This window comes from Pseudophryne corroboree, chromosome 5, assembly GCF_028390025.1.
Source record: "Pseudophryne corroboree isolate aPseCor3 chromosome 5, aPseCor3.hap2, whole genome shotgun sequence".
NCBI lineage: Eukaryota > Metazoa > Chordata > Amphibia > Anura > Myobatrachidae > Pseudophryne > Pseudophryne corroboree.
The window spans coordinates 628453343-628473509 of NC_086448.1; the positions used below are offsets into that span (position 1 = coordinate 628453343).

Consider the following 20167-nt stretch of genomic DNA (forward strand, 5'->3'; position numbering starts at 1 on the left):
ACAGGTCCTGTCTTAGAGGAAGAGGCCACAGATCTTCTGTGAGCATTTCCTGCAGATCCGGATACCAGGTCCTTCGTGGCCAATCCGGAACAATGAGTATTGTTCTCACTCCTCTTTTTCTTATTATTCTCAACACCTTGGGAATGAGAGGAAGAGGAGGAAATACATAGATCGACTGGAACACCCACGGTGTCACTAGAGCGTCCACAGCTACCGCCTGAGGATCTCTTGACCTGGCGCAATACCTTTGTAGCTTTTTGTTGAGACGGGACGCCATCATGTCTATTTGGGGCAGTCCCCACAGACTTGCAATCTGTGCGAAGACTTCCTGATGAAGTCCCCACTCTCCCTGATGCAGGTCGTGTCTGCTGAGGAAGTCTGCTTCCCAGTTGTCCACTCCCGGAATAAACACTTCTGACAGTGCGCTTACATGATTCTCCGCCCAGCGAAGAATTCTGGTGGCATCCGCCATCGCCACTCTGCTCCTTGTGCCGCCTGGGCAGTTTACATGAGCTACTGCGGTGACGTTGTCTGACTGAATCAGAACTGGTCGGTCGCGAAGTAAGGTCTCCGCTTGATGTAGGGCGTTGTATAGTTAGTTCCAGGATGTTGATGTGAAGACAAGTCTCTTGACTTGACCAAAGGCCTTGGAAATTTCTTCCCTGTGTGACTGCTCCCCAACCTCGGAGGCTCGCGTCCGTGGTCACCAGGATCCAATTCTGAATGCCGAACCTGCGGCCCTCTAGAAGGTGAGCACTCTGCAGCCACCACAGGAGAGATACCCTGGCCCTGGGGGACAGGGTGATCCGCTGATGCATGTGCAGATGTGACCCGGACCATTTGTCCAATAGGTCCCATTGGAAAGTCCTTGCATGGAACCTGCCGAAGGTAATGGCTTCATATGTCGCCACCATTTTTCTCAGGACTTGAGTGCAATGATGTACTGACACTTGTTTCGGCTTCAACAGGTTCTTGACTAGAGTCATGAGTTCCTGCGCTTTTTCTGTCGGAAGAAAAACCCTTTTCTGGTCTGTGTCCAGAATCATGCCCAAGAAGGGCAGGCGAGTCGTAGGATTCAGCTGCGACTTTGGAATATTGAGAATCCAGCCGTGTCGCTGTAACACCTTCAGTGAAAGGGATACGCTGTTCTGCAACTTCTCCCGTGATCTCGCTTTTATGAGGAGATCGTCCAAGTACGGGATAATTGTGACACCCTGCTTGCGCAGGAGCACCATCATTTCCGCTATTACCTTGGTGAAAATTCTCGGGGCCGTGGAAAGCCCAAACGGCAACGTCTGAAATTGGTAATGACAATCCTGTATCGCAAATCTCAGGTACGCCTGATGAGGAGGATATATGGGAACATGCAGGTATGCATCCTTTATGTCCAGCGATACCATAAAATCCCCCCCATCCAGGCTGGCGATGACCGCTCTGAGCGATTCCATCTTGAACTTGAACCGTTTTAAGTAAAGGTTCAGGGATTTTAAATTCAAAATGGGTCTGACCGAACCGTCCGGTTTCGGGACCACAAACAGGGTACCCCTTCCCTCTCTGAAGCAGGGGAACCTCGGCCACCACTTGTTGAAGACACAATTTTTGAATCGCATTTAACACTATCTCCCTTTCCAGGGGAGAAGTTGGTAGCGCCGATTTGAAAAACTGGTGAGGAGGCACCTCTTTGAATTCCAGCTTGTATCCCTGGGAAACAATTTCCATTGCTCATGGATCCACCTGTGATTGAACCCAGATGTGGCTGAAAAGTCGAACACGCCCCCCCACTGGAGCGGACTCCCTCAGGGGAGCCTCAGCGTCATGCGGTGGATTTTGCAGAGGCCGGGGAGGACTTCTGTTCCTGGGAACTAGCTGTGTTGTGCAGCTTTTTCCCTCTGCCCTTACCCCTGGCAAGAAAGGACGATCCACGTACTCTCTTGCTTTTATTTGAATGAAAGGACTGCATTTGATAATGAGGCGCTTTCTTAGATTGTGAGGGAATATAAGGCAAAAAATTTGATTTACCTGCAGTAGCTGTGGAGACGAGGTCCGAGAGGCCCTCTCCAAACAATTCCTCACCCTTGTAAGGCAAAAACTCCATATGCCTCTGAGTCGGCATCACCAGTCCACTGTCGGGTCCATAAGACTCGCCTAGCTGAAATGGACATCGCGTTTATTCTGGAACCCAGTAAACTAATGTGTCTTTGAGCATCCCTCATATATAAGATAGCATCTTTTAAATGCCCTATGGTATCCTTATCAAGGGTCTCAATATCCGCTGATAAAGAATCTGTCCATGCTACTACAGCACTACAAACCCAGGCCGACGCAATTGCCGGTCTGAGTAACGCACCAGAATGTGTGTAAATGGACTTCAAGGTAACCTCCTGCTTGCGGTCAGCAGGATCCTTGAGGGTAGCCGTATCTTGGGATGGGAGCGCTATCTTTTTTGATAAACGTGTCAAAGCTTTGTCTACCCTAGGGGAGGATTCCCACCGTATTCTGTCCTGTGACGGGAAAGGATACGCTATTAGAATCCTTTTGGGAATCTGCAGTTTTTTGTCTGGAGTTTCCCACGCTTTTTATCATAATTCGTTCAGCTCATGTGAAGAGGGAAAGGTGACCTCAGGTTTCTTTCCCTTATACACGTGTACCCTCGTGTCAGGGACAGGGGGTTCCTCAGTGATATGCAAAACATCTTTAATTGCGATAATCATATCGAATACATTTAGCCACCCTTGGCTGCAATTTTGCATCATCGTAGTCGACACTGGAGTCTGAATCCATGTCGGTATCTGTGTCAACTATTTGGGATAGTGGGCGCTTCTGAGACCCCGAAGGTCCCGGCGACATTGGGACAGACATGGGTTGACTCCCTGACTGTACCCTAGCTTCAGCTATGTCTAATCTTTTGTGCAATAAATTAACATTAGCACTTAAAACATTCCACATATCCATCCAGTCAGGTGTCGGCGCTGCCGATGGAGACCTAATATTCATACACTCCCCCTCCTCCTTAGGTGAGCCTTCAACCTCAGACATGTCGACACACGCGTACCGACACACACACACACACAGGGAAGCTCTTTTCTGAAGACAGGTTCCCCACCAGGCCCTTTGGAGAAACAGAGAGAGAGTATGCCAGCACACACCCCAGCGCTATATGACCCAGGAAAAAACACAGAATGTTTACCCAGTAGCGCTTTTGTAGCATGTATATGCGCCAATTATGTGCCCCCCCCCCCCCTACTTTAAAACCCTCTTTCACCGTGTGTCAAGCAGGGGAGAGTACGGGGAGCTTCCTCTCAGCAGTGCTGTGGAGAAAAAATGGCGCTGGCGAGTGCTGAGGGAGAAGCCCCGCCCCCTCGGCGGCGGGCTTCTGTCCCGCTCAAATTTCCTAATAACATGGCGGGGGCTCTTTTTATACATGTACAGTGCCCAGCTGTACATGTATATATGTGTATTTGCCACAGGAGGTGTTTATTGCGGCCCAGGGCACCCCCCCTGCGCCCTGCACCCTTACAGTGATTGAAGTGTGTGAGGTGAATGGGAGCAATGGCGCACAGCTTCACTGCTGTGCGTTGCCTCTATGAAGATCAAGGTGTCTTCTGCCGCCTCTGAAGTCTTTTCCTCACATACTCACCCGGCTTCTCTCTTCCGGCTCTGCGAGGAGGACGGCGGCGTGGCTCTGGGACGGACGGCGAGGGTGAGACCTGCGTACCGATCCCTCTGGAGCTAATGGTGTCCAGTAGCCTAAGAAACAGAGCCCTGAAACTCAGAGAAGTGGGTCTGTTTCTCTCTCCTTAGTCCCTCGATGCAGGGAGCCTGTTGCCAGCAGGCTCCCTGAAAATAAAAAACCTAACAAAAATACTTTCTTTTACAGGAAACTCAGGAGAGCTCCCTGAAAGCACCCAGTCACCACTGGGCACAGTATCAAACTGAGGTCTGGAGGAGGGGCATAGAGGGAGGAGCCAGTGCACACCCAGATCCAAAGTCTTTCTTAAAGTGCCCATGTCTCCTGCGGAGCCCGTCTATCCCCATGGTCCTTACGGAGTCCCCAGCATCCTCTAGGACGTTAGAGAAATGTAGTAATGGATTTTAGAGAAGAAAACATTTCAAAAAATTGGGATTTTTGTTTACTTACCGTAAAATCTCTTTCTCTGAGTCCATCTGGGGGACGCTGCGCCGTTACTTGTGGGTTAGAGGTGTGTGGTAGTGGAGTTTGGCACAGAATCTAAAGCTGACTCCTCCCCCCTCTAACCCCTCCCATCTCCTTCCTGCTCAGCCATATTCAGTTAACGTTTAGCCAAGCCAAAGGAGATAGACCAGAATAAAAAAATTAACCAATTAAACCAGACAAACTATGGGAGGGATCGCAGCGTCCCCCAGATGGACTCAGAGAAAGAGATTTTACGGTAAGTAAACAAAAATCCCAATTTCTCTGTCCTCCATCTGGGGGACGCTGCGCCGTTACTTGTGGGATTTCCCAAAGCAAGCTAATGAGAGGAGGGAGACGGTGACGGCATAGCCGTCTTCAATATACGACGCCCAACAGAGGCAGTCTCCAAACCAAAAGTATGAAAACGATAAAACTTTGTGAAAGTATGAACTGACGACCAGGTCGCTGCTCTGCACAGTTGCTCAACAGATGCACCACCGCGAACAGCCCAAGAGGCTCCAACAGCTCTAGTCGAATGAGCCCTAATTGAGTCAGGAACCGAAACATGAGAAGACAGGTAAGCCTGTCTTATGGCCGAAGTTATCCAACGGGCCACAGTATTTTTGGAGGCCGGCCAACCTCGTTTTGGAACATCAATTAAAACCAGTAAGTTATCCGTGCGACGGAATGACTCTGTGCGAGACAAATAGATACGCAAGGCTCGAACCACATCCAGAAGAGCCAAATGAGAGTCCTCACCAGAAGAAGATGTCGGAGTAAAGGCAGGAAGTACAATGTCCTGATTTAAATGGAATGCTGAAACAACCTTTGGGAGGAAAGAAGGTTTAGTCCGTAGAACCACCCGGTTCTCATGAAACACTAACAAGGGGGGTCTGCAAGAAAGGGCCGCCAACTCAGATACTCGTCTAGCTGAGGCAATAGCCAACAGAAAAACAACTTTCTGTGTCAGATAACGGAGCTCAACTGATTCTAAAGGTTCAAATGGAGAGGTCTGAAGAGCCGTAAGGACCAAGTTTAAATCCCAGGGAGGAACCGGAGGGACAAAAGGTGGTTGAATCCGAAGTACTCCCTGCAGGAATGTTTGAACCTCTGGAATATTTGCTAGTTTCTTCTGAAAAAGAACCGATAAAGCTGAAACCTGACCCTTTAGTGAAGAAAGCTTTAGGCCCTTGTCGAGACCCTCCTGAAGGAAAGAGAGTAGGCGAGGTAGTCTAAACAAATGCGGAGTCAGTCTCCGTTTTTCGCACCATGCAATGTAAATACGCCATATTCTATGGTAAATGCCTGAGGTCACCGGTTTCCTAGCTCGAATCATCGTCTGGACAACCGATCGAGAAAGACCTTTTGCCTTCAAAATCTTGGATTCAAGAGCCAAGCCGTCAAAGCCATCCGATGTAAATCTGGGTGGCGACAAGGCCCTTGAAGAAGCAGATCTGGTCGCAGAGGTAGACGAAAGGGATCTCCGACTACCATACTGCGCAGAAGAGTGTACCATTGTCGACGCGGCCAATCTGGAGTCACTAGAATCACTGCGAGACCCTCTCGCCGAATGCGTTGGAGTAGACGCGGAATCAGTGGGATTGGCGGAAACACATATCCCAGTTGAAATTGCCATGGGGCAGTAAGAGCATCGATCAGGATTGCCTGTGGATCCTGAGTCCTTGCTCCGTAGTGAGGAAGTTTCGCGTTGAGGCGAGACGCCATCAGGTCTATGTCTGGCATTCCCCATCGATCCACTAGAGAGAGAGAAACACTTCCTGATGAAGTTCCCATTCCCCCGGATGAATCGTGTGACGACTCAAAAAGTCTGCTTCCCAGTTTTCGACTCCTGGAATGTGGATCGCGGAGATCACCGGAACCCAGCGTTCCGCCCACGCGAGGATCTGAGCGACCTCTCTCATTGTGGACCAACTGCGAGTTCCTCCCTGTTTGTTGATGTAAGCCACTGCGGTGGCATTGTCGGACTGCACCCGAACTGGTTGACCCTGCACCATGGTTTGAATGCGAATGAGTGCATACCGAATCGCCCTTAGTTCCAGAATGTTGATTTGCAATTTTGACTCCTGATTGCTCCAGCGTCCCTGGAAGTGATGAGTCTGGAAAACTGCCCCCCAACCACTGAGGCTTGCGTCCGTGGTGACCATCATCCAAGACCAGATTGTGAACGGTGCACCCTTTTTCAAATTGTGACTGTGAAGCCACCAGTGAAGAGACTGACGAGTCTTTATCGACAAGCGGATCAACTGCAATTCGAGACGTGGTTCCGTCCGAGTCCAACAGTTGAGAATCTGCGTTTGAAGAGGACGGGCATGAAATCTGGCATATGGAACTGCCTCGAAGGAGGATACCATTTTGCCCAACACCTGCATACATCTGAGGACCGACACTACTGGTAAGTGTAACAGGGTTCGGATTCTCGACTGCAGATCCTGAATCTTGTCCGCAGGAAGAAACACCTTCTGGCTGTTGGTGTCGAATAAAAGTCCCAGAAAAATCATCTTCTGAGAAGGGAGTAGAGATGACTTTGGAAAGTTGATTATCCACCCGAACGATTGTAGAGTCTCCATTGTTAACTGCAGGTTCTGAGTGAGAATCTCCGCTGACGGTGCCTTGACCAACAGGTCGTCCAAATATGGAGTGATGTTGACCCTTTGGCAACGAAGAACTGCGACTACATGGCCTAAGACCTTTGTAAAAACTCGGGGAGCCGTAGAAAGACCAAAGGGAAGAGCTTGAAACTGAAAATGCTCCGGCCCGATTGCAAATCTCAGCAGAGACTGATGTCCTATCCAAATCGGGACATGTAAGTAGGCGTCTTTTATGTCTATTGAAGCCAAATATTCCCCTGGCTCCATGGCGGCGATAATTGAGCGAATGGATTCCATCTTGAATTTTTGGGTTGAGAGATACGGGTTGAGAGCCTTCAGATTCAGAATGGGCCGAAACGAACCATCCGGCTTGTCCACAAGAAAAAGACCTGAGTAAAACCCCCGCCCCCTTTGATGAGAGGGAACCGGAATGATTACTCCATTTTGTAAGAGGTTTGTGATTGCCTGAAGAAGAGCTTGCCGTCTGGAGGGATCGTCTGGGAGAGGTGTTATGAATAGTCGGGTTGGGACCGTCTCTTCGAAATCCAACATATATCCTCTGGAAATGACCCCCATTACCCACCGATCCGGTTTCGATAGGAGCCACACTTCCCTGAACTGAAGTAACCGGGCCCCAACCTTCATTGATCCCTCCAGGGGACCTGAGACGTCATGCCTCAGGTTTGTCGGCAGGCTTACTGGCCGGTCTGCGAATAGCCTGATATCCTCTTCCTCTGAAAGAGCCCCTTCTTGGGAATCTGGAGGAAGCACGAAAGGATTGGAAGTTACCTCTGCCCTGCGTACGAAAGGACCGAAACCTTGTAGGTTTTGGTTTGTGAGGTGCAGATGGAAGGAAAGGGCTCTTTCCTCCAGTAGAATCTGAAATAATCTTCTTTAACTCTGATCCAAAAAGGAACTCACCTTCAAAAGGCACAGCCGTCAATGTTTGCTTTGAGTCAGAATCAGCATTCCAAACTCTAAGCCACAAAGAGCGTCTTGCAGATACTGTCAAGGCTGAAACCCGGTTCTGTAGCGCAACCGAATCCAACAAGGCTTCACCCACATAAGTGAGTGCCTCCGAAATCTGTTCCGCTACGTGAATGGCTTCCGACGGATCATCCGACTGCATTCCCGATACCACCTGTGCAAGCCATTCATCCACGGCCTTAAGTACCCAGGCACTCGCCAGTACTGGACGGAGAGAAACACCTGATAAAGAAAACATAGATTTTAGTAATGCTTCAATCTTTCTATCAGTAGCGTCTTTTAAGGTCACAGACTGTACCGACGGAATAACCGTAGCTTTTGCTAGATGTGAAATAGGAGCATCTACCTTAGGGGCCGTCTCCCAAAATTTCGTATCTTCCTCTGTAAAAGGATATAGAAATCTTAACTTTTTAGGCGCCTGAAAACGAGAATCCGGTTTAAGCCAGGGTTCTTTTAAAATATCCGCAAAGTGAGAATAAGAAGGGAAGGCCGTAACCTGTCTCTTTTGTCGTTTGAAGAAGGGGGAAGGAGTTTCCTCTACCACCGTGTCCTGAATATTAAGAGTCTGACGAATGGCTTCTATTAACAATCTAACACCTGAACTAGTAGAAGGTTCCTCATCTTCCCAAGCCGAAACTTCATCCCATTCAGGATCTACCTCCCCCTCCTCCAATGGAGATGCCAGGGTGTCCGCCTCCTCACCTGGAAATGCTATAGCAGGTAACGGCTGCGATCGTTTAGTAGCAGTCGAACTGCTGGCAGCATTTACAAACTTATTCAAAGATTGAGTTAAATCAGTGAGGCACTTTCCCATATTTTGGGCCCATAAAGGCTCCACCTGAGTCCGAGCAGATTCAGTCTCCCTAGATTGACGCAAATCTGAAATGGCGTCCACCATGTTTTTAACCCATGGGGGCGTCGGCTGATCTGCGGAACCTCCCTGCTGATCTGTCACTGATGCACCAGAGCATGAAGCACATAAGGTACCTGCGTCAGAACTACCTTTAGCCAGCTTTGAGCCACACTGAGAGCAGGAAAAATAAACTACCGAGGCCGTTTTTCCCTTTGTAGGTCTGTCCGGTTTACTAGTCACTTTTTCCATTCTGAAGGTATACACTAAAATAAAATCACCCTAAACCTTCTGACTAATGAGCTGTGTTAACAATCTACATTAAGGATAGAGTGGGACCTAATCCAGGATGACTGAGTGCAAGTCAGAGACTCTCCTTATTAGGTTAATCCCTAGGTGGATTCCAATATGGCCTGTAATCCCCCCTTTGATCAGCCCCCTCTATACTTGCGATTATGTTAAAATTCTCCCCCTGGCAGGCTCCGTGTGTGAAGCGCACAGCGTCCCCCTGTCTCCGTGCAGAAGAAGATGGCGTCAGGCAGATTGGCGCGCGCGCGGGCAGAGCAGGGCGGGAAGCCGTCCCTGCACTGCTGACGTCACCCCGCGCTGAAACCGGAAGTTCGGGCCGCCGCGCGCCGCTACTCACAGCGTCCGCGGCGGCTTCTAGCTGGTCCCCGGGAGTCAGAAGATTCTCCCGGACCAGTCTGCCATCTGTCCCCACAACCCTCCAGGTCTCTCACTGCGGTTGTAGGGGAGAAATCTCCGGCGCCGCTCCCGCTGGCGGCGGGGGGGGGGGGGGGCTCGGCTGGCGTGCATGTTTATGAAATAAATGAGTGAAATAAATAGGGACAGCCCAATACTGTCGGTGACAGATTGTGGCTGTCCGTTACCTTTCTTCTGTCGTCGTTAATGTACAAAGGCCCCAGTGACCCAGGTATGGTGGCCTTTCTAGACAGCATCCTCGAGTGGAATATTAGTCCACTCCATCAATACCTGTCACCCGTAAACAGGGACTAGGCATCCTGTAAACAACAAACAAAAAAACAAAAACAAAAAAATCTAGGAGAAATAAAAACTGTGTCTGTACTCCACAGGCACAAAATAAAAACTGAATATGGCTGAGCAGGAAGGAGATGGGAGGGGTTAGAGGGGGGAGGAGTCAGCTTTAGATTCTGTGCCAAACTCCACTACCACACACCTCTAACCCACAAGTAACGGCGCAGCGTCCCCCAGATGGAGGACAGAGAAATAAAATCTATATTGGAAACAGTTCTAAGCAAAGAAGAAGAGCTGAATAAAATCCACACTTAACAGCATGTCATAACCCCAATTTCTCTAAACTAGGTCATGGAAATATTACACAAGAAGAAAACGGATATTCTTAATGGCCACCAGTAATATAGTTGATGGTCAATTGTTCATAGTTTGGTAAGGGTCACAGTATACGTGAAGACCACAGATCTACTCCTCTAAACTCTTCTAATACCATGTAGTTCAGCAAGAGAAACAATTCTATGGGGGGGAGAATTCAAATGTTATCACCCCGGATCTCCTGTCCGAAGTCATCGGAGATCGCAACACCTAAAGCAGACTAAACTAATGGGCGCGACACGAAAAGTCCCATTTGGGGGCATTACAGCTCAATACCCCCAGGGGTAGTGAGCTGAAATGAAGGTTTCGCGTCCGTTGGCAGCAACATTTGAATACCTGCCGGCTGGTGCGATCGCAGGCGGGAAGTGGGGGTTGAACATTTGAATTCTGCCCAATGTGTTAGAGAAGCCCCTGATAAAGAGCATGTACAAGCCGAAATATTCAGGAAGAAAGATGAAGCTGAAAAGCGCAGCACACTCATTTGTGGTGTCATTAAGATATAACATGTTGCATCCTTCATTAAATTAATATTTTATTTTCAATTAACACCTGCATAACATAATAAACGAAGACAGAAAAGATGTAAAGCAAGGAATGTGAATAAAATATGTTCCTAAGGCTTAATGGCCCCGATTCAGATGTGGCTGGATTGTGCAGCAGCAGCGATGCACAGATATGGTAATGCTGCAGGAGGCGTCTGATATAAGTAGATGCTTCCTGCATGCATTTGTGATCCAGTGCTCCATCCTAGGATATAGCATCAGATCACATTGAGACACCATCGTCTGGCTAGGTGACTCATGCAGTGATGCAATCCGATCGCCGCAGCTCCCTATTGGGAAACGCAGGCCATCAGCACCCCCTTTCCTAGCCCCCAAACAGCTGCAGACTGTAGAGCATCCAATGATGCAGAACCCATATGGAACATGCACAGTACGGGCCTGGCGCATGTGTAAAGTACTGACCATCTGTACTTTGCGACATGCTTCTAAGTTGCGTTGGGACCTGAATCAGGCCCAACATCTCTTACTTTTTCTTTCAGTCAAACTGCTACTTCTACCATAACCAGGAGCAGGAGTACCACTTTGATCACAGAAGCATTGCATAGAACTCTATAAACTAAACAGATCATCATTCATTACTTCAATCCTGTTGCCCCGAGTCTGAACACAAACCTCAATTCCTTTGGAAGGACATATAAAACATTCAGTATCTTTAAAGTAATATTTTACTTTGTATATTTACTACTGTTACTCTCTGGGCCCTGTTTTTGGTCATATACTGCTCTATGTATAGACTATCCTATTCACTCCTCAGACCAAATTCAATAAATATGTCTGGGTTTGGCATGTCACAATGCAGTCTCCTAATCATCAGTAAGAAGCCTGTGTAATGTATTATGCATGTATAATAAAGCTTTGCAGAAAGAGACAGCACACGGTAGCACAGATTACAGTGCAGTCTCCTTTACATTAAGCACAGACATGTGTAACAGTGGGGCAGATGTATTAACCTGGAGAAGTGATAAAGCAGTGATAAGCGCAAGGTGATAACGCACCAGCCAATCATTCCGGATTTGAAAAATGACAGGAGCTGACTGGCTGTTGCGTTACCACCTTTCACTTATCACTTCTTTATCCCTTCTCCAGGCTTAATACATGTGCCCCACTATGTGTACTTCCCAAGGAACTGATACAGGTTGAGTATCCCTTATCCAAAATGCTTGGGACCAGAGGTATTTTGGATATCGGATTTTTCCGTATTTTGGAATAATTGCATACCCTAATGAGATATTATGGTGATGGGACCCAAGTCTAAGCACAGAATTCATTTATGTTACATATACACCTTATACACACAGCCTGAAGGTAATTTTAGCCAATATTTTTTATAACTTTGTGCATTAAACAAAGTGTGTCTACATTCACATAATTCATTTATGTTTCATATACACCTTATATACACAGTCTGAAGGTCATTTAATACAATATTTTTGATAACTGTGTGTATTAAACAAAGTTTGTGTACATTGAGCCATCAGAAAACAAAAGTTTCACTATCTCACTCTCGCTCAAAAAAGTCCGTATTTCGGATATTTGGATATGGGATACTCAACCTGTATGAATTTTCCAGGAAGTGATGCACAAAAAACACTTTTTCCTCTAAGTCCACAGTAACAGAAAAAAAAAAAAATATAGATATTAAAAATAAAAAAAAATTCATAAATTGTTTTTACTAATATCAACAGGAAATAAAGGCAACTCGCAGATATACTTACAGCTGAGGCCAACTGTTCCTCTGTCATATCTTCCACAAAAACAGGTCTCACTGCAGGTTCCTCAGGAAGAGCCTCCGCTGATCCCATCATTAGCAAGCTCATGCCCTAGATGTCAATGGACAGAGAGACTGCACAATCAGGGAAATCTACCAACAATATAGATTAAGAGGTTTATTAAATTCCAAAATACTTTAACTTTAATAAGGAAATACTATATAAATCCCCAAAAAATATAACACTAGAAAAAATATATTGCTTTTCAACTCTAATTTACAGAACAAGAACTTACAAATAGAAAGGTCTAGACCATGGGTCTTCAACCTGTGGCCCCCCAGCTGCTGTGAAACTACACATACCAGCATGCCCTGCGACAGTTTTGCTATTAAGGTATGCTAAAACTGAGGCAGGGCACGCTGGGATGTGTAGTTCCACAGCAGCTGAAGGGCCGTAGGTTGAAGACCCTTGCTCTAGACTAGAGTATTGCCAAACACACAGAAACTGAGCTATTCATATCAACTATATATCCAGAACCAAAGCAAGGTGACACACCAGTTTTGGACATGTAAGGTTTATGCAACAGCTCTTTCAAAGATGTATTAACCTGGAGAAGGCATAAGGAAGTGATAAACCAGTGATAAGTGCAAGGTGATAACGAACCAGCTAATCAGGTCCAACATGCAAATTGACAGGAGCTGACTGGCTGGTTCGTTATCACCTTGCATATTATCACTGGTTTATCACTTCCTTATGCCTTCTCCAGGTTAATACATCTGCCCCTTAATCTTAAAGTGTGTATGCCCCTTTAGAGTATCTGTCCTATCTGACTGGTTGGAACGAACATGTTACTATATTGGAGCAAATGGTCGACCATTTGCTCCCAAACACTGGAAGACAGACAAAAATGGTCATTCAGACAAATTGAATCGGTTTGATTTAACCAATTTATCCAAATGACCATTTTTGTCTGTTTTGTACATTTCCTGGCGTCTGGGAGCAAATGGTTCATTGTCATTTGCTCTCATACATTAAAAGATTTTCATTCCAACCAGCCAAATGGGACATATAATCTTAACGTGTGTAGGCCTTTAGAAAGGATAGTGTTCGCATTAGAATCTTTTATCAGGACACAAGTGTGCTGCCAGCTATTAAGTGTAAAATGACACCCTGCACATTCATTCCTCCTACTGTAATAACTTTTTTGTGAGAAAGGAATACACAGAAGATGGAGAAGAGCACGTAACACTGTAGCCGTGTACACCCTGCCAGCCTCTGAAACCGGAACAGTTTCTATGAGACTGCCCTGATTAGGGAGGCCATTCCCGGGATCTGCGGGATCCTGGGATTTAGGACCAATAACGGCTGGGATTGAAGCTCCAATCCCGCGGATTGAGGGATCAGCGTTGAGCGTCCTCAGGACGCACAGACGCTGCCCGGCTTCCTCCTCCCCAGCGCAGCGTGGCGTGCAGTGAGAGGTCACGCTGCGCTGTCACACACCGCTGACCACTGTCGGGAGTGAGAAGCTAATGTGTCCCACCCACCCCCGATGTATGGCGAGTTATGTGTGTAGAGCGGGCGGGGCGGCCACAAAGGGAAACGCCAATCCTGGGTATCCCGGGGTTGACCATTTTTCAATCCAGATACCCGGGATTGAAAAAAATGGCCCAAGATTGGCCTCCCAAGCCCAGACCGAACAAATGGAATCCCAGAGGAGAGTCCCTGAATGAACATGACACCACTGCCATCCGTATAACAGCACTCCAAGGAAGAGTGTTAGAACAGGGCAAGCCGCGGGTATATACTGTTCACTTCCCCAGTAGGGAAACAAGAGTTTTGTACCAATCCTGGTGACTGTGGTAACTCCTCTCAAGAGAAGAGGGGAACTACTGCTCTTATTTAACCGTCTACGGAACTATTCCATTTTAGAAGGTTAAAGGTTGAGTAACAGGGGACATTTTTATTATTATTATTATTATTATATATTTAATTTTAAGGACAGGTTACCGTAGGGAAGAAAGTGTTTGGCACTTACATTTTTTATTTTGAGATTACCCCAATCGTCATCCTGTGATAAAAAAAAAAAACCAAAAAGTTAATATTTTAGGTCAACAAACTTAAAAACGTATCTAAACATATAACCGTATAATGATATGAACAGGTTAGAGGTGCTGGAGAGTAGAAAACACAGGGAGAGATTCAATTATAGCGAGGTTTCATCAGACCTTTATTCACAAATAGAACAGGGGTTTTCCCTCCATGTGTACCCGCAATGTGCTCCGGTAGAATCTCACACTTAAATGAAACTACCCCATAAAAGAAGCTGTGATTGTAATGAACACACACACACACACACACAGAGATGAAGACCATTTTTGTACAGTATATTGGGTATATGCATACCTTTAACGTCCCTCCTTTTACCATGACTTTCTGTCTGTCTGGCTGCACCCCACTGAGGGCAAAAAGCTGGGCCTTGAAAACCACTGGTGGCTCCTCGGTGTTCAGCTCCACATTATCAAACTTCTCCTTTCCCCACTTTACGTTTACTGATAATAAGAACAGCAGAATTAGTACCAGTATGGGACAGGGACGCTGCCAGGTGCCAATGGAAAGGGCATGATGCCCAATGGAAATCCGGTGTAAGAGTGGGTATGCTGTGCTGGCCACCTAACAAGTGACCACCTGTTATTAATAGCACATTTTATATTCCACGGGAATAAGAAAATGAACACAGATCAAAGGGAAAAAAACAAGTGCAACTATATTTTAGGTGTCTCATTAAAAAAATAAACAATATGAAGTGTACAGTAAAACAGCATATATAGAAAGCTTCTGATAGGAAGCAATTATGTTTTTCAGCGTGTTATTATTTTGCTGCACATAATATAGTATTTAGACAACTTCTACAAATAGCAATAAGAAATATAATCAAATAAATGATAGCAGAGACATCTTACATGCCGCATACTACTAGACCAGACATTAACATTCCAACCAATTATGGCCTGCCCCTTGAACTAATATAGGTTACATGAACTATAGCAATATATGTACATGGGCAAGCATAATAATTGCCAAGTGGCCAATGGCGATAGCCAGATCTGCTTCTCAGACACATACAGCACAGATTGGGTGACTCATCTACAGGAACTGGCCAGCACAGTCACAGCAAATAACCCTTTTTGACTTGCATTAGATCCAATCAAGACATTGTCTTAAGGGCCCCATACACTACAACGATATTTCAGAGGCTGAAGTCGGAGGCGATTTTCCTTGAACTCTCCTGGGAGCTTCCCGGGAGTGGTTCCATACGATTTGGTATATTCTGCATGCGATATATCTTATGCGATCCCAGCCGTGCCTGCGGGAACCAACATATCACGAGTGCAGCACTAAAGATCTAGGGGAGCCGATCAGACCCTCACGGGAACACGGATCGGTTCGGATACACCTCCAAAATGCCCAATTTCACCAGATACACAGTGCTGCGCGGTAACCCCAGTCACCTGTACACAGTGCTGCGCAGTAACCCCAGTCACCTGTACACAGTGCTGCGCGGTAACCCCAGTCACCTGTACACAGTGCTGCACGGTAACCCCAGTCACCTGTACACAGTGCTGCACGGTAACCCCAGTCACCTGTACACAGTGCTGCACGGTAACCCCAGTCACCTGTACACAGTGCTGCGCGGTAACCCCAGTCATCTATACACATTGCTGCGCGGTAACCCCCAGTCATCTATACACATTGCTGCGCGGCAACCCCAGTCATCTATACACATTGCTGCAAGGTAACCTGTAACCCCAGTGATCTATACACATTGCTGCAAGGTCACCTGTAACCCCAGTGATCTATACACATTGCTGTGCGGTAACCCCAGTGATCTATACATATTGCTGTATGGTAACCCCAGTGATCTATACACATTGCTGCGAGGTCACCTGTAACCCCAGTGATCTATACACATTGCTGTGCGGTAACCCCAGTGATCTATACATATTGCTGTATGGTAACCCCAGTGATCTATACACATTGCTGCGAGGTCACCTGTAACCCCAGTGATCTATACACATTGCTGTGCGGTAACCCCAGTGATCTATACATATTACTGTATGGTAACCCCAGTGATCTATACACATTGCTGCGAGGTCACCTGTAACCCCAGTGATCTATACACATTGCTGTGCGGTAACCCCAGTGATCTATACATATTGCTGTATGGTAACCCCAGTGATCTATACACATTGCTGCGAGGTCACCTGTAACCCCAGTGATCTATACACATTGCTGTGCGGTAACCCCAGTGATCTATACATATTGATGTATGGTAACCCCAGTGATCTATACACATTGCTGCGAGGTCACCTGTAACCCCAGTGATCTATACACATTGCTGTGCGGTAACCCCAGTGATCTATACATATTGCTGTATGGTAACCCCAGTGATCTATACACATTGCTGCGAGGTCACCTGTAACCCCAGTGATCTATACACATTGCTGTGCGGTAACCCCAGTGATCTATACATATTGATGTATGGTAACCCCAGTGATCTATACACATTGCTGCGAGGTCACCTGTAACCCCAGTGATCTATACACATTGCTGTGCGGTAACCCCAGTGATCTATACATATTGCTGTATGGTAACCCCAGTGATCTATACACATTGCTGCGAGGTCACCTGTAACCCCAGTGATCTATACACATTGCTGTGCGGTAACCCCAGTGATCTATACATATTGCTGTATGGTAACCCCAGTGATCTATACACATTGCTGCGAGGTCACCTGTAACCCCAGTGATCTATACACATTGCTGTGCGGTAACCCCAGTGATCTATACATATTGATGTATGGTAACCCCAGTGATCTATACACATTGCTGCGAGGTCACCTGTAACCCCAGTGATCTATACACATTGCTGTGCGGTAACCCCAGTGATCTATACATATTGCTGTATGGTAACCCCAGTGATCTATACACATTGCTGCGAGGTCACCTGTAACCCCAGTGATCTATACACATTGCTGTACAGTAACCACAGTGCTCTATATACATTTAACCCAGTGATCTATACACATTGCCGTGCGGTAACCCCAGTGATCTATACATATTGCTGTATAGTAACCCCAGTGATCTATACACATTGCTGCGAGGTCACCTGTAACCCCAGTGATCTATACACATTGCTGTACAGTAACCACAGTGCTCTATATACATTTAACCCAGTGATCTATGCACATTGCTGAGTAGTAACCTGTGACCTATAGACATTGCTTCACGATAACCTATAACCCAGTGATGCAGCAGCCTGTAGCCAGTGACGAGCAGAGCGCTAACACACGAGCTCAGGCATACACGGCCATTGCTGCCACACACAACTAGTTGGAAATCCCATGTCAGTTGTGTGAAGTGCACAGAATGGACCATGAGCTATGGATCTCCGATACCTGAGTACACGGGCATGGTGCGTGTTAGGGTCGCACAAACAGCTCGCCTGGCAGCAGCTCTCTCCCAATCTCATTCAAACAGGGCCCCGCACGACAGTGACGCTGCGAAATCACACGCTACACCGACGCGCAGCCAATCGCCCTGCGCTTCCCGGCAGCCTCGCCAATCAGAGAGCAGTCGGGTGATGTCGCAGCCAATCAGAGGGTGCGATTCTGACAGCCCGGCCAGTCAGGGGAAGCTTTCATCTGCAGTAACCCGGAAGTGTAACCTCCATTCTTCCGCATAAGTGACATGTTCGGCCAGAGCGCCGCTATCAGCAGGAAATGTACGGTTACTTGGAGCGCAAGGCTTCCAGGCTGCTTCTCTTTTTACGCTGCCAGTCAGTGGGTGGATACACACGCCGCCGGAGAGCACCGTTCTGTACGATGTAGGTTTTGCTGTGTAGTCTGCAAATTACGGATTACCAGAAAAGTAAAAGTATGTATGTGGCCAGAGCGCCCCCTGGCGGAGGAGGTCTCAGGTGCAGTCTGGTTAGTCGCAGATTGAAGACCAAGGTCTCCGCCTATTGGTAGTTTTCCTTTCCTGGTTACAAGGAACCGTGGTTATCGTGGTCAGGAGCAGAGAAGCACTGTGCAGGTCACAGGCAGAGGCGGCTTTAGACCTCATGGGGCCCTAAGTAAGACACCGATTTGGGGCCCCCCTTTCTCAAACAAACCAATTGTAGCAGACAGGTCCCCGCTCATTATGCCACCCACCAACTAGTCAGTGTATGCCGGGGTGTATCTACCTATTGGCCAGGATGGCACTCGCCGGGGGCGCCGCCTGGCTGTGCCACCCGCGGCCAAAGGATAGAAAAGCAGTACTGTCAGACTGTACCTGGTGAGAGTCTGTTACTGCTGGAGCTGCGCTGGTGTCCGGCAGCACCGCACTTGTAATCAGACTCAAAATAAACTACAGCTCCCAGCAGCCCTTGATGCTGGGAGCTCCCGGCAGCAAGGGCTGCTGGGAACTGTAGTTTATTGTGAGTCTGATTACAAGTGCGGTGCTGCTGGGCACTAGTCTGATCACTAGTGCAGTGTGGTGCTGACGAACACTGGCGCCGCGCCGGCAGTAACAGACTGTCACCAGGTACACAGCAATTGTTATATAGCACAGTGCTATAGATCTATTTGTTGTTGAAGATAATAAAAAAGTGTCAGTGTTTGGGAGAAGGGACTGTAGTACCTGGAAAACTACACGATTTTCATGCATGTTAGATGTAAGTAAGCGAAAACTTTAACTTGTTGCGTTGCGTGTAATAAAGAAAACACATATCTTACCTATTTCAAGGCCAGGTTCAATGAAATGTATATCAGTTAATTGTATAATTGATCATTTTATCTTGGAAGCGATGGCACCCTGGAAGCACTTCTACCATCCAACTAATGGTGTTTGGTTAATGGCTGGGTCCATTTGAGGCTCATCTCACAGCAGCTCATTAGCATTTTATTCAGGATGCAGTCAAGATGCTGGCGTTTGGCATCCCGGCGGTCGGAAAGCTGACGCCAGCATCCCGAAACTGCTCGGAATGCTGATGCTGGCATCCCAACATAGATAGCGATGCAGAATGCCAAAATCCGGATCGAGTTGGTGCCAAAGACTCCACTGGCAAGCCACGTGGGAGGGTTAGGGTTAGGCTGCAGGGACCGAGATTAGGAAGGGTGGGTTAGGTTTAGGCACCACTGAAGAGGCTTTGGGGGGGGGGGGGGGGGTTAGGCTCAGGCTGTGGGAAAGGTGGGTTAGGGGGGAGGGATGGTGTAACGTGAATATGAGACAATGAGACACTACTGTGCAGTGTAATGTGAATGAGGAACACTACTGTGTGGCATAATTTGAATTGGAAGTACTATTGTGTCCACGCCCTTCCCCCACAAGACCATGCCCCATTTCCATAACTGGCATCTTATTCCAAATGTGTGTGAGGGGGGGGGGGCGGCAGCCCCTTACTTTGCCAGGGGCGCTCGGACCCCTAGATACACCCCTGAGTGTATGCTCCCCAATCCGCCCCCTGCCGAGTAGAGCAGGCCAGGCTCGGACTGGCCCACAGGGTGACAGGGGAAACCACCGGTGAGCCCCACTGCTTGGGGCCCCACCTCCTGCTCTAAGGATCAGGTTCCAGACTGTGCACTTGAATTATACATTATACTGGACTATGGTGTATTTTCTACAGTGCATTGCAGCTGAATTTACTGTATAGATTTGTGAAGGGGTCCAAAAGTTGCACTCTGTAATGGTTAGTCAAACCAATGAGGTAGCAGGACACACCTCCACTGCAGACTGGCCACACCCCTAACATGGGCCCCTACCACTGCATTCCCCCCGGTGGGCCCTACATGCCCCAGTCCGACTCTGGAGCAGGCTTACGGTAGTTGGACTATGGTATTTATTATTTATTAAGTTTATATATATATATATATATATATATATATA

At 47.4% G+C, this 20167-nt stretch overlaps 1 protein-coding gene across 1 annotated transcript in view; it reads right to left on the reverse strand.

Annotated features, from left to right (window-relative positions):
* USP14 (ubiquitin specific peptidase 14) overlaps positions 1 to 17918 on the reverse strand; it is a 113045-nt gene extending 95127 nt beyond the window's left edge. Inside the window, exons 1-4 of the mRNA XM_063923570.1 lie at positions 17698 to 17918; positions 14646 to 14791; positions 14278 to 14310; positions 12249 to 12353 (exon numbers count right to left, since the gene is read on the reverse strand). Of these exons, the coding sequence (XP_063779640.1) occupies positions 12249 to 12353; positions 14278 to 14310; positions 14646 to 14791; positions 17698 to 17713 (300 nt within the window). The 5' untranslated portion in view covers positions 17714 to 17918. The remainder of the gene's footprint in view (positions 1 to 12248; positions 12354 to 14277; positions 14311 to 14645; positions 14792 to 17697) is intronic.
* Between the last annotated feature and the right edge of the window lie 2249 nt (positions 17919 to 20167).